The 19,651-nt window shown below is 50.5% G+C and overlaps 1 protein-coding gene across 1 annotated transcript; it reads right to left on the bottom strand.

Moving 5' to 3' along the window:
• Positions 1–1,898: 1,898 nt before the first annotated feature.
• LOC308676648 (beta-1,3-galactosyltransferase 5-like) lies at positions 1,899–8,706 on the bottom strand. The gene is made up of 2 exons (XM_081342631.1): positions 7,912–8,706; positions 1,899–2,411 (listed from the first exon to the last, which is right to left on the bottom strand). Exons 1-2 carry the CDS (start codon positions 8,498–8,500, stop codon positions 1,954–1,956), a joined length of 1,047 nt encoding a protein of 348 aa, XP_081198757.1. The 5' UTR covers positions 8,501–8,706; the 3' UTR covers positions 1,899–1,953.
• Positions 8,707–19,651: the final 10,945 nt, after the last annotated feature.

Raw genomic sequence — 19,651 nt, 5'->3', positions numbered from 1 at the left:
TTCTATTGCCCTCAATCTTTCCCAGCATTAGGCTCTTCTCCAGTGAGTCCTTCCTTCTCATTAGGTGGCCAAAGTATTTGAGTTTTAGCTTCAGGATCTGGCCTTCTAAAGAGCAGTCAGGATTGATCTCCTCTAGGACTGACCGGTTTGATCGCCTTGCAGTCCAAGGGACTCGCAGGAGTCTTCTCCAGCACCATAGTTCAAAGGCCTCAATTTTTTGGCGCTCAGCCTTTCTTATGGTCCAACTTTCACTGCCATACATTGCAACTGGGAAGACCATAGCCTTGACTATACGGACTTTTGTTGACAGGGTGATGTCTCTGCTTTTTAGTCTGCTGTCTAGATTTGCCATGGCTTTCCTCCCCAGGAGCAAAGCGTCTTTTAATTTCTTGGCTACAGTCCCCATCTGCAGTGATCTTGGAGCCCAGGAAAATAAAATCTGTCACTACCTCCATTTCTTCCCCATCTGTTTGCCAGGAATTGAGAGGGCCGGATGCCATGATCTTGGTTTTCTTAATGTTTAGTTTCAACCCAAGTTTTGCACTCTCCTTCTTCACCCGCAACAAGAGGCTCTTTAGTTCTTCTTCACTTTCTGCCATTAGAGTGGTATCATCTGCGTATCTTAGGTTGTTGATATTTCTTCCGGCAATCTTAATTCCAACTTTTGATTCATCTAGCCCTGCCTTTCTCATGATGTGCTCTGCATATAAGTTAAATAGGCAGGGCGACAGTATACAGCCTTGCCGGACTCCTTTCCCAATTTTGAACCAATCAGTGGTTCCGTGTCCAGTTCTCACTGTTGCTTCTTGACCCGCATATAGGTTTCTCAAGAGACAAATAAGATGGTCTGGTACTCCCATCTCTTTAAGAACTTGCCACAGTTTGTTATAATCCACACAATCAAAGGCTTTAGCATAGTCAATGATTGAGCTGGGTAGTACTTCTTTATTGGATCAGGAATGACGCTGGGGCAAAGGGGTTACCTGGTGTCTCTTTATACCTGCCCAGGTGAATCCCGACCAATAGATTCAAACCTGGGCTTCCTGCCCGTGCAGGTGGCCAATGGATTTAAACCCTGGTTTCCCGCCAGAGCTGACCATGCCCTGGGGCTATCAATGACTTGCTCTGTTCAGGCTTTCCCGCCAAAAGCGGTTATAGCCTGGAGCTGTCCAGCCCCCTGCTGTGCTGACATTTCCGTGTGTGTGTGTGTGTGTGTGTGTGTGTGTGTGTGTGTGTGTGTGTGTGTGTGCTTTAAAGGCATACACTACAGGAAGGGAGGGAGGAATTGGGCTGGTAAAGTTCAGGCATGGAAATGAGAAGGGAGGACAGGGTGGACAAGAACCACGGGGGTCTGGCCTGGGAACACAGTGCAAGCTACGTCAAGAGGGACCAAGTGTCAAAGCGGCTCCCAAAATATCAAAACGGCATCCTATTGGACAGTGATGGTCAAGGGGAAGGGGCAGGGAACGGGGGGAAAAGTGTAACCTTTGCTCACTCAGATCTAGCTTTATTTTCACTGAAACCACTTAACCTTACTAAAAGAACCTATTGCTTCAACCAAATGGAGTTGAGGGTCTTTCTTTCCCAGAGGTCTGAGTTGGGGCAGGTCCAACAATATTGCTAATTTTTATGTCTGCTTTGTCACAGTGATGTATCTTCTAATTCCCCGGGGGTGGGGGCAGTCCTATGGCCACTCGTGCCCTGTTCACATGGCCACACCTGAAGTGGACAAGCCTCCCATTCCCCACCATCCAGTCAGAGCTGAAGAAGCTTCTTGGATGAGAAGCGAAACGTCTTCAAAGAAAACAAAAGGAAATCCAGTTGCGTCCTGGAAAATCACCTTTGCCATAACTATGACCTGGATGGCCGAGAATCACCGTAGACGAGGCCCAGAGGGTCTGGTTAACCCACCAGTCAGGGGAGGGGCGGGGAGGCCCGGTCCATGTGCAGCCATTAAGAGGGGGTCCGGGGGTCCTGTGGGGGCCTCTCCAGCTGCTTCCACACCTCCTCGATCCTCTCCATGCTGACCCCGTGGATGCACACAGAGTCCTGGTAGGCCGAGAGCTCGTCCTTGGGGATGCCCCACACGCGGAAGCCCCCGTCGTGCCGCTGGGGGATCTTGGCTGCCAGCGTCAGGAAGGCCAGGTAGATGTCATCCAGGGGGAAGACGGGCAGCTGCAGAGAGGCTCGATAGAGGCCGGCCAGCCCCATGCGCGACATGATGAACCCCCCTCCGGAGGCAAAGTTGGGGTAGCGGTCCAGGGGGTAGAGGTCCCATGGGACGGCATACTTGCCAAACCTCATGACCGTCGAGTGGACCTGGATGTTGCCGTGGATGAAGCGGGAGGCGTTGGGCGTCCGGCGGAGGTAATCAGTCAGCACCTTGGGGTTCACAAAGAGGTCATCGTCCCCTGAAAAGCAACGGGGTATTTACTCCCATGGATGGTGACAGATCACGCCCCAAGTTGATCCTCGGGGTGCACAACTGAAGCTTCCAGAGTCACCCCACCCGCTTTCCAAAGGAACGGTGTTCAGCTGGAGCTTTCGGACCCTGGAACCCTAACCATCCAGGCGGGAGGGTCGGGAGGTCAAGAGCCTACACACACACACACACACACACACACACAAACACGCTTTCACAGGTGTTGCAGATTAAAAGGACTGGGCCTTAATCGCCAGGTGCATCCGCCATCTTGGCTTTTGTGACACCCCCTCCCAGCAGGTAACTCTTCCCCCTGCTTGCCGGTGGAAGCAGACAGGGGGACGGTCAGGGTGAGGAACACATGAAGAAATGAGGCCGGCCGGCCACGCGGCGCTTTTAAATTTCCCTGCATGTCAAATAGTAGTTCTAGTTCTGTATTGGCCAGACAACGGGGGTCCGGCTTCAGCCGCCAGTCAGCCTTGGCAGGCACCCTGCAAAGGGAGCGTCTCGGGCAGAAAGCGGGTGCCGGGAGGGCTCTTGTGCAGGCAGGGTGAAATCAGAGCAGCCAGAGAGAGCATGGGACGTGTGACGGCACACTGACAAAAGCCCAGCCTCAAGTGCGATGGAAGCTTAGGTTGCAGAGGGAGCAGAGGAGATTAGGAAAGTGGTGAGACTCCAGAAAGAGGGCAGAGGAGAGCAACAAAGACGATCAGAGGACTGGAGGCTGAAGCACACGCAGAGAGAGGTTGCTGGAATTGGGCGTGTCTGGTTTAATGAAGAGAAGAAGGACCAGGGGGGACAGGATAGCAAGTCCTGTAGTATCTCTGGGGCTGCCCCAAAGGAGAGGGGCTCAAGCTGATGGGGCTTCCACGGGGAGCATTTCCTGTCCACCAGCTCGGCCCGCAGCTCTGCCTCAGCTCCAAGGCCACACCGAAGATGGCCAACCAGCCCTGTTGCAGCAAGTCCTCAACTTATGATGTAGACCAAGGTCTCTGTCGCTAAGCAAGACAGTCATTAAGCGAGCTTTGCCCCATTTGTGACCTTTCCCAACACAGTTGTTAGGTGAAGCACCGCAGTTGTTAACTTAGCCATACGGTCGTTAAGTGAATCTGGCTTCCCCCATTGACTTTGTTCGTCAGAAGATCGCCGTCATAAGCAGGAGTCAGTGGCCAAGCGTTTGAATCTTGGTTGCCTGACCTGGGGGGATGCTGTAACGGTTGTCTGAAACCTGGTCATAAGCCAGTTCAGTTCAAATGGCCACTAAACAAGTCCAGGACTGCCTGTACTTATGGGAAGGGAACCCCCCAGTCCCTGGAACAGCCCCCCCCAAGGGTTCAGCTGAGAGAGATCAGGGAGAGCCATGGAGCCCCCTTGGAAGCTTGGCAAGCAGTGAGGGGGTGCATGGAGGGGCTGGGCTGCTGGGGGGGTTAAATTGGGGGAAGGCAGAGGAACTGTGGGGGGCCAAGAGAGGCCGGTAACCCGGGGGCAGCTCCACGCAAGATGCTTGCAAGATGCTTGTTAACCATCCTGGCATCCCTGGGTGGGTCTGTGATCTGACAAACCTGCCTTTCGTCAGAATTCTCTCCCAGAAAAGGGGCTGCCTGTTTTTTGGATCTTGGGTAGTCTGAGACTAACGTGGCTTCCCCCCCCCCCGAAGGCCCACAGCTGACAAAGAGAAGGCCCTGGACAAAAGGCAGGAGGGCAAAGGGGTGAAGGAGAGTTTCTCTTCCAAAGGGCAGCCTTGTCCCCACACCTGCCCTTCCCCTTCTTCATTAACTCTCCCTCACTTTCTCCTTTGCTGGCTAGCATGGCGTGTGTGTGTGTGTGTGTGTGTGTGTGTGTGTGTGTGTGTGTGTGTGTGTGTGTGTGAATTCCCTCATTCAGGCTAACCAAACCTTGAAACATGCTTTAGATCGCTATAAAAATCAGAACGGGGGAAAACGAAACCCCAACCTCCCAGCAGTGCAAGAAATTCTTAACCTTTGCCTCTACACTCTGAACTTTTCAAACTTGACTGGCCATCCCTTAACCACAGCTGCAGAGCGGCATTTTTCTTCTTCTTCTTCTTCAGATCTCCCTAAGCCACAGGTTTGGTACCGACAACTTCCAGACCTGACTTGGCAAGGCCCCGCAGACCTTATCACCTGGGGCAGAGGCTACGCAGCTGTTCAACTGCCAGACAAAGTGCTGTGGATCCCCGGTCGTCATGTTCGCCCATATCATGCCTCCACAAAAACAACTATGGACCCCGCTAAAGACAACAATATGAGCCATGGACGAAGGGGCCAGTACATGCGGATCCTTAGAATGGCAGCGAACTTACTCCAACAATGAAAAATATCTATGCGCCCGACGATCCGACTACCGTGACTCTTGTGGCAGAGGCACCTATTGTGGGGACTGGAAATGTGTGGATTTTCAGTCCCGAGGAATGACTGTCCATTCAGATACCATACCCAGGTATAATCAGCATAAAACACTTTATATTACCAGGTTGCCAGCAAACTCCTCCTGCCACCGGCATAATTGCAACTTAATAAATTTGACATTCCCGGTCCCACAAAATTGGTTGGGATCGCATTCCTGGAAAGGGGTCAACAATCAATATGGGCTAGGTATCGACGGAACAGGCTCAGACCCCAGTGTAATCTTAACAATCCAGATTATTCAGCACAATTTAGATCCCCTTAGTCAGTCACTTTTTCATTCTTATTATCAAGAAAGCCGACAAATGGAGGGGTTGGTACTTCCCCCTAGAGCTCACAACATGTTTTTGGCCTTGGCAGAAACTATTGCAAAGGAGCTCACGGTACAAAATTGTTTTGTGTGTGGGGGCACTAACATGGGTGATCAATGGCCATGGGAAGCCCATGAACTCAATTACACTCAAATGTTAGAAAATCAGGCCAATTACACCTTTAATCAGAAAGGACAAGAAATTTGGGCTATAACTACCAAATTGGTAGGCAACATTTGTTACCAACGTAAAAAGACTGATTTTCGCCATAGTAACGTGGGCTCATTAAGATGCAAAGGGACTTGGGAGAACAATACTTGGTGGTCAGGTTCTTCGGACTCACAGCCCAACAACGCATTGGCACAAATGACAAACATGGCCTTCCTGTTAGATCCAGAAAACAACACCTTGCAATGGAAAGCTCCTACCAGCCTATATTGGATTTGTGGACGTTTTGCTTATAATTTTCTCCCCAAGGACTGGTATGGTTCTTGTGTTCTAGGAGCCATCAGGCCTAGCTTTTTCCTTTTGCCCCTCCAACAGCGACAAGTGTTGGGTGTTCCAGTTTATGAAGAAATTGGTAACATCCGTAGTGAAAGAGACACAAAAAACATTCATCGGGGTGTTTGGAAAGACAATGAATGGCCCCCCGACCGTATAATCCATTTTTATGGACCTGCAACTTGGGCAGAAGATGGGACCTATGGCTATAGGACCCCAATTTACTTACTCAATCGTCTGATTCGGCTGCAAGCAGTTGTAGAAATTGTCACTAATGAAACAGTTTCAGCCATGACCCATTTAGCAAAAGAAAGTGCTAAATCAAGAACTTACATTATGCAAAATCGATTGGCCCTGGACTATCTCTTAGCTAAAGAAGGGGGGGTATGTGGAAAATTTAATCTTACAAATTGTTGTATTAAAATTGATGACAGTGGGAAAGTGATTCAGGAGATCACAGATAGAATGATTAAAGTAGCTCATGTTCGTGTTCAAACATGGAATGGTTTTAACTTTCAGGAATTATTTGGCTCCTGGTTTCCCAAATTACCTGGTTTGCAAGCTATTGTAGCTTTAATTAGTATGATTGCTTTAGGATGTATTATTTTGCCTTGTATTTTACCTATTTTTGTTAGAACTATTTCTAATAGCATTTCATTTATAGCAGAGCAATGTGCCATCAAGCATGTAAATGCCTTGTGGGAAAAGAAATATCAGTTATTGCCTCTAGAAGACCTTGAGTCAAATACTACAGACCGTGCCATTGAAAAGGCCTCCTTCGTATTAGACACAGATGGCGAGGAGGGCCAAAAGAAAGCCTTATGCTTATCACCGGAATGCACCACATCTCTGTCCTACTGAGCCCTTTGGGTCAAAAAACAAAAAGGGAGGAGATGTAGGAAACCTGTCATATTTCCACCTTAGGCTCACATAAAATGGCGCAGGTCTGGCTCAGGGCAGAGATAAGTTTCGTTTCTGTTCATAAGTTGTGTTTTACCAAAAATCAGATGACCTTGCTACGTGCAGACGGACACCCCCGTTGGAACACGTACAAGAAAGTAACAAGAACAAAGACATTCCATACAGATATGTAGCTGATTTATAACCTTTAGATAATTGCTTAGTGCATGGCTGAGATGTAACCATTCGTAATCTTAAGATAACTGCTTCATGGATAGCTGAACGCTTAGATAATTGTTTGTTGCTAATTGCTTGTTGCTGATGCGTTGCTGGTATCTCAATAAAAGAGAGCTTGGGACTTCGGTCTGGGCCCTCATCCCGAGAAAGCTCAGACACGTGTCTTCATTCATCGGCAAGTTCATGAGGAGCCCGCAGGGTGCGAAAAAACCCACATTCCATTTGACCTAAACACACTTCTAACCTGTTTGCTCACCTGAAATGAATCGTGTTCCAAGAAAAACAGATTATTTCTCCAGCCTGGGTGTTTCCATCATCAGCCCATTAAGCCACAGCGTGTCTAAGTTAACGCTGTGGCTTAACTTAGATCAGGGGTAGGCAACCTGGGCTCTTTTATGACTGGTGGACTTCAACCGGCATCAAACGCCCTTCGCCCAGTGCGCTCCCACAGGGAGGGTCTGCTCAGGGTTCCGCCGGTGAGAGATTGCCGGCGGGTGACACCCAGGGATAGGGCCTTCTCAGTGGGAGCGCCTGCCCTCTGGAACCAGCTGCCGGTAGAGCTGAGGACTGCTCCCGACCTCCGATCATTCCGCCGGGGCCTGAAGACCTGGCTCTTTGAGCTCTCGGGCCCAGGCTGAGGAGAAAATTTTAACTGGGGTTTTAATGTACAGGGTGAATTTAATGCTTTTTAAATTGGTTTTAACTTTTGTATGTTTTGATTTTTAATTCCCTGTAAACTGCCCTGAGTCCTCAGGGAAAGGGCGGTATACAAATGCAAATATTAAATTATTAAATTAAATTAAATTAACTCCCAGAATTCCTGAGCCAGCCGTGCTGAGGGGAAAGGGAGAGGTTTCCAAGCTGAGCCATGCTGGCTGAGGAATTCTGGGAGCTGAAGTCCACAAGCCATGAAGGGGGCCATAGTTCCCCCATGCTGGCTCAGGAATTCTGGGAGTTGAAGTCCACGAGTCGTAAAAGAGCCAAGGTTGCCATACCCCTGCTCTAGATGGACCCAGGCCAGCATAGCAGGTGGTGCCAATCAGCTTCCAGACCTTGCCTGCTGAGGGCATCGTGTGAACAGAGCCCCAGTTTTGGGGACACCTTGCCCACTTACCTTTGAAGACGAAGGCCGCCTGCTGGCAGTGCCCGTGCACCCACCGGAGGAAGCAGCGTTCCTTCAGGGACAGGTTGTGGTGGGACTCCACAAGGTCCCACATCAGGATGTCGCCAAACACGCGGCTCTCCTGCGCCACCAGCTCCAGGTGCTTCTGGTTGGAGGTGGCCCCCAGGAGGAAAAGGGGCTGCAGGCGGAAGCCCCCCACCTCCGCCGGCTGGGCCCAGGTGCGGCGCAGGGTGGCTCTCCTGCCGCTGGAAGCCGGGTGGGATTTGATGGCCAGGAGCAGCAAAGGCAGCCCGGAGGGTCCCTGGCACAAGTCGTCCCGGGCAATTGCCTCCTGGCACCGGTATTGCTGCAGGTGAGGGAAGTGGGCTTCGTAGGCGCTCCGGTTGAAGGGGAAGGTGAAGGTGCCGTCGGTCAGGGCTGAGACGGTCTGGCTGCCGATGGTGCTGGCCGTGATGCTGGGGACCAGCTGCTCCCTGTGCCACCTCAGGGTGAAGACGATGGAGGTCAGGGCCCCCAGTGCCAGCCCGCAAAGCTGGCAGCCTCTGCGGACGGTGAGCTGAGGGAGGCCCCGGGGACGCATGGGGACAGGAACCTGCGCGAAGCGAAGGGAAAAGCTCCGTCGGAGGGACAACCCGGAGCCCGGCTGGGCTGGCAAGGTCGGGGTCTGCCCGCCCTCAACCGCCGCCGCCCCCAAGCTGGCCGCCTGCTTCCCTCCCTCCCTCCCCTCCCTCCGGAGACCCTGTGCCGCACCTGGGGGTGGGGCGGGAGGCAGCCCCAAGGCCGGAGTCCCCCTTCAGCTGGCTTGCCAAGGCCCCCAAGCGCCTCCCCGCCCCCGCCCCCGGCTTTTGAGCCCCGCCGCGAAGCGAGGCAGCCTCTTTCGTCTTGCCTCGTTGACAGTCAACCAACGCCGGCCTTTCCCTCCCTTCCCGGGAGCAGAGGGGAAGCCGGGCTGGGGTCTGGACGCCCCGCGGGGCCGGAGGAGCCCCCCACGCCCCAGGCTGGGGCTCCGGCTCTCGTCGGGGCGCAACACGGCGCCTCGCTGGGTCGGAGCGTTTGTCGCGGAGCGGCGGCTGCACTGCTCAGGCTCGCGGAGGAGGAGGAGGAGGAGGAGGAGGAGGAGAAATGAGGATGGAGAGGAGGAGGAGGAGGACTGTGGGGTCCTCGGTGCTGCCAGCAACGGGGCAGCCGCGTCTGCCAGAGCCCAGTCCCGGGACTCCCTGCCCCTCCCGACAGCCTCTCAGGGCCTGGGGCTCGCCCGCCCCCTCCCCAGTCCCAAACAGAGCCCCCCCCAAGGTCCAAGCAGGCCGGCGGAGGGGCAGACTCTTGCGCAACCTGCCCCAGGGCGCGGTCCCGCCTTCGTGAGTCACAGGTTGGAGGGCTCTTTTTCGGAACTCGGGCAGAGGTGCCAGCGCTGGAGGCGGCCGATGGGAGAGAGAGAGAGAGAGAGAGAGAGAGAGAGAGAGAGAGGGAGGGAGGGAGGGAGGGAGGGAGGGAGGGAGGGAGGGAGGGAGAGAGAGAGGGAGGGAGGGAGGGAGGGAGGGAGAGAGAGAGAGAGAGAGAGAAAGAGCTGTATGCAACGAAAGTTCAATGTATGCCATTAGTGTTTCTCCCCCCCCCCCTCCAGAGACAAAGGCACGTTTTGTTCGTTGAGGACAAGGCGTTGGGGTTGCTGCTGGCCACTTACAGTTCGGTGCAGGTGACGTGGGGGGGGGGTCAGAGGGCCGGACGAGAAACAACGGTTGGAAACTGACCAAAGAGAGAAGCAACCTGGAATTAAGGAGAAACTTCCTGACATGGAGGACAATCAACCAGTGGAACTGCTTGCCACCAGAAATCATGGGCACTCCATCACTGGAGGTTTTTAAGAAGAGACCAGACAGTCACTTGTCTGAGATGGTGTAGGTTCTCCTGCTTGAGCGGGGGGCTGGACTAGAAGACCCCCAGGGTCCCTTCCAGATTCTCTTCTGTTCTAAAGTGACAATAAAGTTATTCTAAAGTCTTCCAGCTCTATGATTCTAAAACGGGAAAAAAGAAATCATAAAATCTGGCCCTGGTGTGTTCTAATATGCAATTATCAGCCTTATCTGGAATTGCAGGTCTAATTATGGCAAGGTCACCCATTTACAGTTTCTGAGGCTGGGCGGAAACTAACATGAAAAATGATCAAGCAGCAAACCAGCCTAGAACACAATTTCCTGACAGTGAGGACGATTAGCCAGCCTAACGGCTTCCCACCAGAAGTTATGGGTGCTCCATCACTGGAGGTTTTGAAGAAGAGACTGGGCATCCATTTGTCTAGAATGACATAGGGTCCCCTGCTGGAGCAGAGGGCTGGACTAGAAGACCTCCAAGGCCCCTTCCAGCTCGATTCTGATTGAACGCGTAAGGCTGCAGCAGAGAGATAGCATCAGGTGCGAGACACGGAGAGGTGGGAAGCTGCCCAAATTAATGGCTTCAGCAAGGGCAGCCATTAACCGAAGGATTCCTGTGTCCGGGCTGGCTGAGAGGCAGAATTCAGGCCTCTTGTAGGACCCTCAGAAGGAGGATCTCGGGAGAGACGACAGGACTTACAAACCCAGGACCGTTTATTGGGACAGGTTGCTGAACCGCTACTGGAACAGGATGGAATTTTTCCCCAATGGGATTTTCCCGTGTATTTTACCAGGAAACGTAGATAGGGCAGCCTAGAAGTCAGTGCCCTCCTAACCATACCCAAGCACTCCTAGTTCGTTGGCCGTGTCCATTTTGCTCTCCGAGTTCAGGGCGACCTAACCCTAAGTGGAATTTTCCTCCAATGGGACTTCCCCATTTATTTTACCAGGAAACATAGATAGGGCAGTCCAGAAAAGTAAGTGCCCTTTTGAATCTTGGCCAAGCCACAGGTGGCATTGTGTTTTGGTAACCGTCTCTTCAAGGTCTCTGTCGGCTGGTTTCGTTTCCATCCAGCTCCAAGCAAAAACCGTCTTCCAGATAAAATTGCAGGCACAAGCAGACATAGAATAAAGGAATAAGAAGACATTTTTGGGGGAATCTGACATGGTGCCAGGCTGCCACAGCAACACCCGGCCTCACATGCCACGGCTGCCGTTCTGCTAAGCCACGCACTGCAAGCTGACACCCTGACATCAGTAATGGGGGGGGGGAAGAAGCAGTGGGAGCAGTGGGGGAGGAGACGTCGCGCGGGGACCAAGAGGAATCGAAGCCAAGCTGTCCTGTCCCGTGGGAAGCACTGGCCGTCTCAAGCACTCACCAAAATATATGTCTCCAAACTTGGCTGCTTTAAGACTTGTGGACTTCAACTCCCAGAATTCCTCTGCCAGCCAGGTTTGGAGACCCCCGCACCAAAGGAAAGCAGAGCCGGTGAGCAGGTGAAAAACGGTTCCACAAACCGTTTGTTAACATCCAACTGGACAGCGACCGGTGACCAAAGGGCTGGCCAGGGAAAGGGGAGGAAGGTTAATCATTCTTTTGCGTGGGAAAATCTCACTTTTGCCGCTTCTGTAACCACTTCGGCGAGTCTTTCTTTCCTAACTGACCAAGTTGGGACGGTTGACAGGCAACCCCTGCCAAAAAAGAGACTTAACTGGGATGTTGGGGAAAAAACAAATCCCAGAAAATAATCACTTGGGTGCTGGGCAGGGAGATGTAGCGAGGGGGATTCCCAGGAGAGGGGGCCCACTGCAGAGAAGGAAGAAGCAACTCAGCACGGATAGGAACTGTGGGAGAAAGAGGGTGAGGACAGACTCTCCTGAACAGTTCCCAAAGTATGTTGGAGATGTACACAACCTTCAGACCGGCAAGATTTTTGACTACAGGTGTAAAACAACAAAGAATTTGGCATGGAACGATTAGTTAGTAGGTGCCATTCTTGATTTGGGGTTACGACAGGTGTTGCTAGCCAGGAAAACCTTAGGTAGTCCTCAACTTATGATAACAGAGACCCAGATTTGTCGCTAAGCGAGCCAGCCGTTCAGTGAGTTTAACCTCATTTTACGACCTTTCTTGCCACAGTTAAGTGAATCACTGCAGTTGCTAAGTGAGTAACCTGGTTAAGTGAATCCGGCTTCCCCATTGACTTTGTCAGAAGGCCACAAAAGGGGATCACGTGACCGCCGTATATATGAGTCAGTTGCCAAGCGTCTGAATTTTGGCCATGTGACCAAAGGGACGCGGCAATTGGGTCTTGCTGGCCGAAGGGGGGGGGAGCCAGCCCCCATTTCTTGTTACCTTCCCCTGTTTATTCCACATTTCCCCCCCCTTCCCCTGAGTGTCCCTCCCCTGCCCCACGGGACGCTGAAGTCCCCTCAAACCTCAAGCCTCCTGGCCGGACAGCATGCCTTACCTCCACAGCTCTGCCATTCATCAATTGAACAAGTCATAAAAATTGGCACTCCCCTGACTTTCACCTCAGGAGTGGCCCAGGTTGGGTATTGGGACACTTGTGTCGCAACCGGTCACACAATTACGACACCAGTCCAAGAACAATGTGTACTTTTTCAGTTTTTAGTTATTCAGAAAGGGAGTTTCTCTTTGGTAATTGTTTAACGTCAGAAATGTTTGTTACATAAGGAAATTTTAAGTTTGGAAAGGAATTTATGGCATTTGAAGTCGTATAATCTTTTACGAGAAGGAAAGATTGTTCAAACTTGGTTTCAGTATGGGCAATTACAGGCCAGGTGGAAAGAAGATCAGAAAATTGGTTTTTCAATGACTGATGAAAATCTGGTAAAGCAAATTAGAAATCAGGGTCAAGCACATATTAAAAGGATATATCTTGCACTGATAGAAATTGACTCAGAGACAGAACTTGTTAAAGACTGTATGATAAAGTGGGCTCAGAATTTTCAAGAAGTCATTACAATGGATACCTGGGAAAAGATTTGGGTGAGAAATGTAAAATTTACGCAAGCTCAAAACTTAAGAGAGAACTTTTATAAGATGTTTTATAGGTGGCATTTAGATCCTAAAAAATTAGCAAGTATGTATCCGAACTGCCTGTGAGGTGTTCTCACGAGTGAATCGTTAAAGGAGCTTCCAAGCAAAGGCATCACGCAGAGATGCAATCATGTTAGCTTTATTCATGATAGATCAAAGAGAAAGAAATACTTGGCATGAAAGCATTCATGCCTGCATGTGAGAGAGAAATAAAATAAAACAAAACAAGCTAGCATTACATGGCTAAACTAGAGGTTAGGAGTAGAGATAGAACTGGAGAATAGAACTAGAAGCTGGAAAATGGAGAACAAAGAGCAGCCCCTCGTGCAGAGGTATTTATGGGGGGTCTTGGCCCCTCCTTGACCATAAAACTCTCTCGCCAATGGGGCTGTGGGTCCGAGACCCTTGGCTCATCAGTGGAAGCAAAGAAGCCTCTTTGCCTCCATCTGATGATCCTTTTGGGGAACTGCCAATGGCTGGCACTAAACATCTAACAATTCCCCTTCTTGCCAACCAATGACAGGGACCAGTGAATGTATGTAAGGGGCGAGCAGGTGTCATAGACATGCATAAAAACATTCAGAAGGCCAAACACAAACGCTTACACAGAAGGTTGTGCCGGTCAATGGGAACAGGCTTGGTAAACAGATCAGCTATCTGGTCAGCTGTGTTACAGTGCTCAACATGTATAAAACCCTCTTTCGCAAGGTGCCTGACATTTTTATAGCGTATGTCTATATGGCGAGATCTGGAGCCTACTGCATAAGCCTCCGAGATTGCAATTGCGGCAGTGTTGTCCTCTAGAATTTGGATGGGCAGAGGGGGAGATGCCCAGATGCTTGTTATCAGCTCATTGAACCAAGTCAAATCATTGGCCGTGTCTGACAGGCTGGCAAATTCAGCCTCGGCCGTGGAGCAAGAAATAAATTTTTGCTGCCTAACATGCCAATGTATTGGGCAGCCATTTAGCAATATGAGGAAACCAGAAGTGCTCCGTCTAGTTTTGGTGTCTCCAGCCCAGTCTGCGTCTGAGTAAGCGGAGAGCTGGGCCGTCTTCCCCTTCTCTGGTTCTAGCATAAGGAGAGCATCAGCTGTGCCCTTTAGGTATCTAAGCACCCTTTTAACAGCAGTCCAGTGGAATTCCTTTGGGTGTTCCACATGCCTGGACAATAGATTCACAGCTAAAGCTATGTCAGGTCTGCTCCAATTGCTGATGTATAGCAAGGAGCCAATCACAGATCTGTAAAGCGTGTTATCTGTGAACTCAGGACCGTCCTTATGGGTGTGGTTGTAAAAGTCGCTTTGCATTGGGCTATGCGTAGGATTAGATTCTGTCATTTTGCATTTGGCCAGTAATTCCTCTATCTTTTCTTTTTGAGATAGAGCGAACCCCCCCTTAGTGGCCAAAATATGCACACCCAAGTACTTGTCAACCCGCCCCAAAGACTTCAGAGTAAACTTTTCTTCCAGGGCCTTGGCAAATTCATCACACCTTTCCTTGTTAGGCCCTACATATAATAGGTCGTCCACATAAACTAACACCCGTTCTGTGGTTCCCTTGGAATTGCGTGTGAAAACACATTGATCTGCATGAGATTCTGAGAAACCAACTCGTTCTAAACTCTTTCTAAGACAGTCATACCATAATTTCCCTGACTGCTTAAGACCATATAATCCTTTGTGAAGCAACCATGAATTTCCCCCTTCTTGCTGGTAGCCAGGAGGAGCTCTCACGTAGATCTGCCGGTCCAGGTTGGCGTGGAGGTAAGCTGTCTGGATGTCAAATTGGAAGACTTCTTCTCCCAGAGCGGCTGCAGTCACGAGGGCGGCCTTGACGCTCTCTGCCCGGACGGTTGGAGAGTAAGTCTCCGAGTAGTCCTCCATATAACGCTGAGCGAAGCCCTGGGCTACCAAATGGGCCTTGTATAGGTAGAGGCCATTGGCAAGTGGTTTGGCCTTGTAAACCCATCTTGTGCCAATGACTTTTCTCTCCTTTGGAGGTTGCTGGGGGGTGAAGACCTTGAGTTGTTTTAAGCTCTGCATTTCCTTCTCCATCGCGAGCTACCATCTCTCCTGCTCCTCGATGGGCAGCTCCTGGATGTCAGAGAAGGATTTTGGGGTGACCACAACGCTGTTGACAGACGCGATGTGGCCAATGTCAATTCTCTTTGGCGGGACCCCTTTGTTGGACCGCTTTGACCTCCTTACCTTCTGCCACTCACCGCTCTTTTCTTCTGCGGGTCTCTGAGGTGTCGCTGGGGGTGAAGACAGCGTGTCTTCTTCCATGGGACTGGACGCATCTTCGTCTTGTTCCTCACTTTCGTCGGTGGCAGGGTATGTGATCGTCTCAGGTGATGTCGTGGTCGGTGTGCCTCTGCTGGGTCGGTTGGCATATGGGCTCAGATCATTTGAGTGGATCTGGGTCCAATTGGAATCCTCTTCGAAAGAGGCAGATTGGGAAGTCACAGGTCTGCCCCCTTCTCCCAGGAAACGATAGGCCTTGGAGCCAGGAGCATAGCCCAAGAACCTTAGTCTCTGAGAAACAGATCTCCCCTTCTTCCGCAGCTGCTTGGGGATGTGTACCCATGCATAGGAACCGAACACGCGCAAATGTGCCAGATTTGGTTTCCTACCGTGAACCAGGAAATATGGGGTCTGGTTCACAACACTGCTCCAGGTGCGGTTTAAGGTGTAATTGGCATAATGAATTGCCTCTCCCCAGTATGATTCTGCGACACCCGCGTCTGCAATCAGACTACGCATCATGGTTTGCAGGATTCCATTCCTTTTCTCAGCTACACCATTCTGCGAAGGGGTGAACGGTGCAGTTAGAAAATGGCGGATGCCCTTACGCCTTACCCAGTCCTGGAACTTCTGAGACATGAACTCAGCCCCGCGATCGCTCTGCAATTGTGCGATCTTGGTCTTGTACTGGGTCTCTACGAAGTTGTACAGCGACTTTATGGCGTCAAAGGCTTCAGATTTTTCTGTGAGAGTATACACGTGACCGTAACGTGAAAAATCATCAACGGCAGTGAGAAAATACCTTTTCTTTCCTAGGGATGGTGTAAAAGGCCCAACCAAATCAACATGTACTAGTTGGTATGGGTATTGAGTCTTACGGGATGACACCTTTGGTATAGGGGCAGCCTTCCTCTTTGTTTTCTTGCAAATGGCACAGTCCAGAAACACGTCACAGTCCTTGAGCTGGACTCCCTCAGCAAATTCTCCTATCTTTTTAACTACAGGGAAGCTTGCATGTCCTAGCCTTCTGTGCATGAGGTGGACGCACTTATTGTGAATTGGCTTCCCCATTGACACTCTCTTGGCTCTGGTTGCTTTGAGTGGTGCTGCAGGTGCCTGCTGAGATTCAGGCTCCTTGCCCACACTGCCCTTGGAAAGCCTTGGGGCAGGCTGTGGTGGCTTGGGAGAAAAATATGGTAAGCCATTTATTATGGTAATATTTCCAATGACCCTCTGGTCCCGGGTGACATGACCTCCCCCCTTGCGAAATAAGACTTCCACTTTGTCATCGTCACACAATTTGGTGATGCTCAAAAGGTTGTTGGCTATGGAAGGGGCGTGCAAGACACCTTCAACTTTTCCAAGTCCAGGAACAGAAACAAAACCCTCCCCAACAACTGAAGCAGTATCACCGTTTGCAACCTTGACAGATGAGTTAATTTTCTTTAACCTTTTAAAACCTTGACTCATATTAGTAATGTGAGAAGAAGCTCCAGAGTCCAGTAACCATAAGTCAGTGGAGCTATCAGCCTTTGTTGTGGGGGTGAGGGAACAAGTATGCAGTGAATTTCCTTTGCCCCTGCCACGCCCCCTTCCTTGCCCCTTGCCTCTTACTTGATTGGGACCACGTTTAGGGGCTTGATGTTGATGGGGGCAGTCTTTCTTGAGGTGCTCCTCAGAGCCACAGATGAAACATTTAAGCAGAGCATTAATTTGCTCTGAGTTGTGGCGCCCCCTTCTGGCTTGCTGAGTGGTGACTCTAGCGTATTCTCCAGCATTTCTCCTTCTCCGATCTTCTTCGATCAGTCTCCCTGTGAGGTAGGACAGATTTAAGTCTTCCCTCTTGACTGCTTCGAGTGAAACAATGAAATTGCTCCAACTCCTGTCTAGAGAAGTAAAAATTATGGAGAGCATGTTCACATCAGACACAGGAAAATCTCTGGAAATCAATTCTGCCCTGAGTGCCTTTAATTTTGCAAGATGTTCAGGCATGCTGGCACCAAATTTCAGTTTGGTTGTATAAAGCTCAGTTGTATATCTGGTGATGGAGCCAATGGTATCGCTGTTGAATAATTTGTATAACAGTTCCCAGACCTGAGCAGCTCTGAGACCAGCTGGGATGCTAGGGAACAAGTTATTGTCCAGAGAACTGAGTAGAGCAGAATAAGCCTGCAAGTGTCGCAGCTCTTCTTGACGTCCCCATGGGGGAGGGGGTGGTTTCTGAACCATTTGTAGAATCCCATTCTTTAAGAGATATAGCTGTATATCTTTACTCCAACTGCTATAATTTTCTCCCCCTAGTTGTAGTTTTTTAAAATCTCTAGGAAGATCTGTGGCTAGAAACTCAGACCCATATTCAAAGAAGTCTGAGATGTCCATTGATGTAAAAGGAAGCGGAAAAGTGTTTCCTAGAGTGGTTGAGGAGGAAATCCTTTCAGTTCCTTTATCATTAAAAGGGAAAGGTATCCCTCTAGTGGACAAGGAGGGAATTTTTTCTTGTTGCTCATTTAGTAACTCCAGATGGGCGTGCCCGGAAACCATGTGACCCAGGGGAGGGCGTTGTTCAGGATTTCTCCCTTCTTCCCATGAGGCATTGGGGGGGGCGGAGCCCAGATTTGCAAGTTCGGAGTTGCCGCAATGGATTCTCCCGATAATTAAAGGCACATGGATTTTCATCATTGCCTGGCTTGCCTGGCTGGTCCTGAAGACCTGAAGAGAAGGTGGGAGGCCGCAGGGGTTGATTGTTGGGAGGCTGCAGGCTGGATTCCCCCCGGCAGTTGGGCCCTGGGGAGAGGATGGGAGGCCTTGGGGGGGTGTGGGCACCCCCGACGTCTGCTTGGCCCCCAGGGCCGTAGTCAGGACTTGGATGGCCGTTTTAATTGCATTTGTATTTGTATTAGTATCGGCTGGGCAGATCTCACCGCCATCATAGGCCTTTAGGCTTTGTGGTGGGGAGAACTCAGGATTTTGCATGCTGTTTTGGCCGGAAGCCAGGGATTGCATGTCATTTCTGCAGTATGCCAGGGACTGCTGGCTATTTTGGTTGGATGCCAGGGACTGCTGGCTTTCCAGACTTAAAGAAATCAAGTCTTTGTTAGACCGTGTGGGCTTATAGGGGGCCGCCATCTTGTTTCCTGTTCCAGACCATGTGGGCGGAGCCATCTTGTTTCCGCTTGCCCCAGGAAGCTGTAGCTCACAGCTGGGAGGGGGGGTTCGCGCCAAAAGCCCTGGGGTCCCGGGGTCACTAAGGGTGGCAGGCGCCATATTTGGGAGCCTCGTGGTGTCTAGGGAGAGACTCACCAGGGTTTCTGAGGCTTCGGTTTCCTGGGCTGCCTTCCCCCTCCCTTTCCCCTGCATTGCAAGGATCTCTTTAAGCAGCTCTTCACGTTCCTGTGCAGTCAGTTTACTCACGCGGCGTTTGGTTTCAGCCAGGTCCGTCTCTGCAGCATCTGAGCAGTCTTGGACAGTCTGCAAACCTTGTATGCTCTCCTCTGTGGCGTTCAGTTGTAGAGAGGCATGTGAACGGGTCCTGGACGCTCTGCTGGATCCTCTGACGGAATGAAGGTCATTTGCGCTCTCATCTGCAGCTGAGGTTGCTTCAGGGACTGAAGTCTTGGATGTAGGCAGGGAGGCTGTCTTCGATCGATGACTCCTGGTCACGATAGTAGAAGTCCTGCCATCTGTTATAAATGGATTGGAGCCGGGTCTTCCAGACATCTTGTTGGCTAGTTCCTGGCTGGCTTGGAAGCTTTCCTTTCAACCATCCTCTGGCTACCAACTTGTGAGGTGTTCTCACGAGTGAATCGTTAAAGGAGCTTCCAAGCAAAGGCATCACGCAGAGATGCAATCATGTTAGCTTTATTCATGATAGATCAAAGAGAAAGAAATACTTGGCATGAAAGCATTCATGCCTGCATGTGAGAGAGAAATAAAATAAAACAAAACAAGCTAGCATTACATGACTAAAACAAGAGATTAGGAGTAGAGATAGAACTGGAGAATAGAACTAGAAGCTGGAAAATGGAGAACAAAGAGCAGCCCCTCGTGCAGAGGTATTTATGGGGGGTCTTGGCCCCTCCTTGACCATAAAACTCTCTCGCCAATGGGGCTGTGGGTCCAAGACCCTTGGCTCATCAGTGGAAGCAAAGAAGCCTCTTTGCCTCCATCTGATGATCCTTTTGGGGAACTGCCAATGGCTGGCACTAATCATCTAACACTGCCAGCCTAAATGTTGGAGGTGTGGTGGTGAAGATGCAACGTACTTTCATATATGGTGGACCTGTAAAAAGGTTAAAGCATTTTGGACTAAAATTTGGTGGAATATGCAGAAGATATTTAAGAAAAGGATAAAGTTATGTCCGCAATTGTTTTTACTGGGTATTATTACTGACACTACTGTTGTGGACATTAAGTTGATGTTGAATTTAATTACGGCAGCAAGACTTTTAGTAGGGCAATACTGGAAGAAGGAAGAACTGGCAACTATAGAAGAATGGACTCTAAAAGTTTCTAACCTGGCGGAAATGGCAAAGATTTCAGCGTACTTGAAAGA

This window comes from Vipera berus (genome assembly GCF_964194415.1).
Source record: "Vipera berus genome assembly, chromosome: W".
NCBI lineage: Eukaryota > Metazoa > Chordata > Lepidosauria > Squamata > Viperidae > Vipera > Vipera berus.
This window is presented reverse-complemented; position numbering and strand designations above follow the sequence as displayed.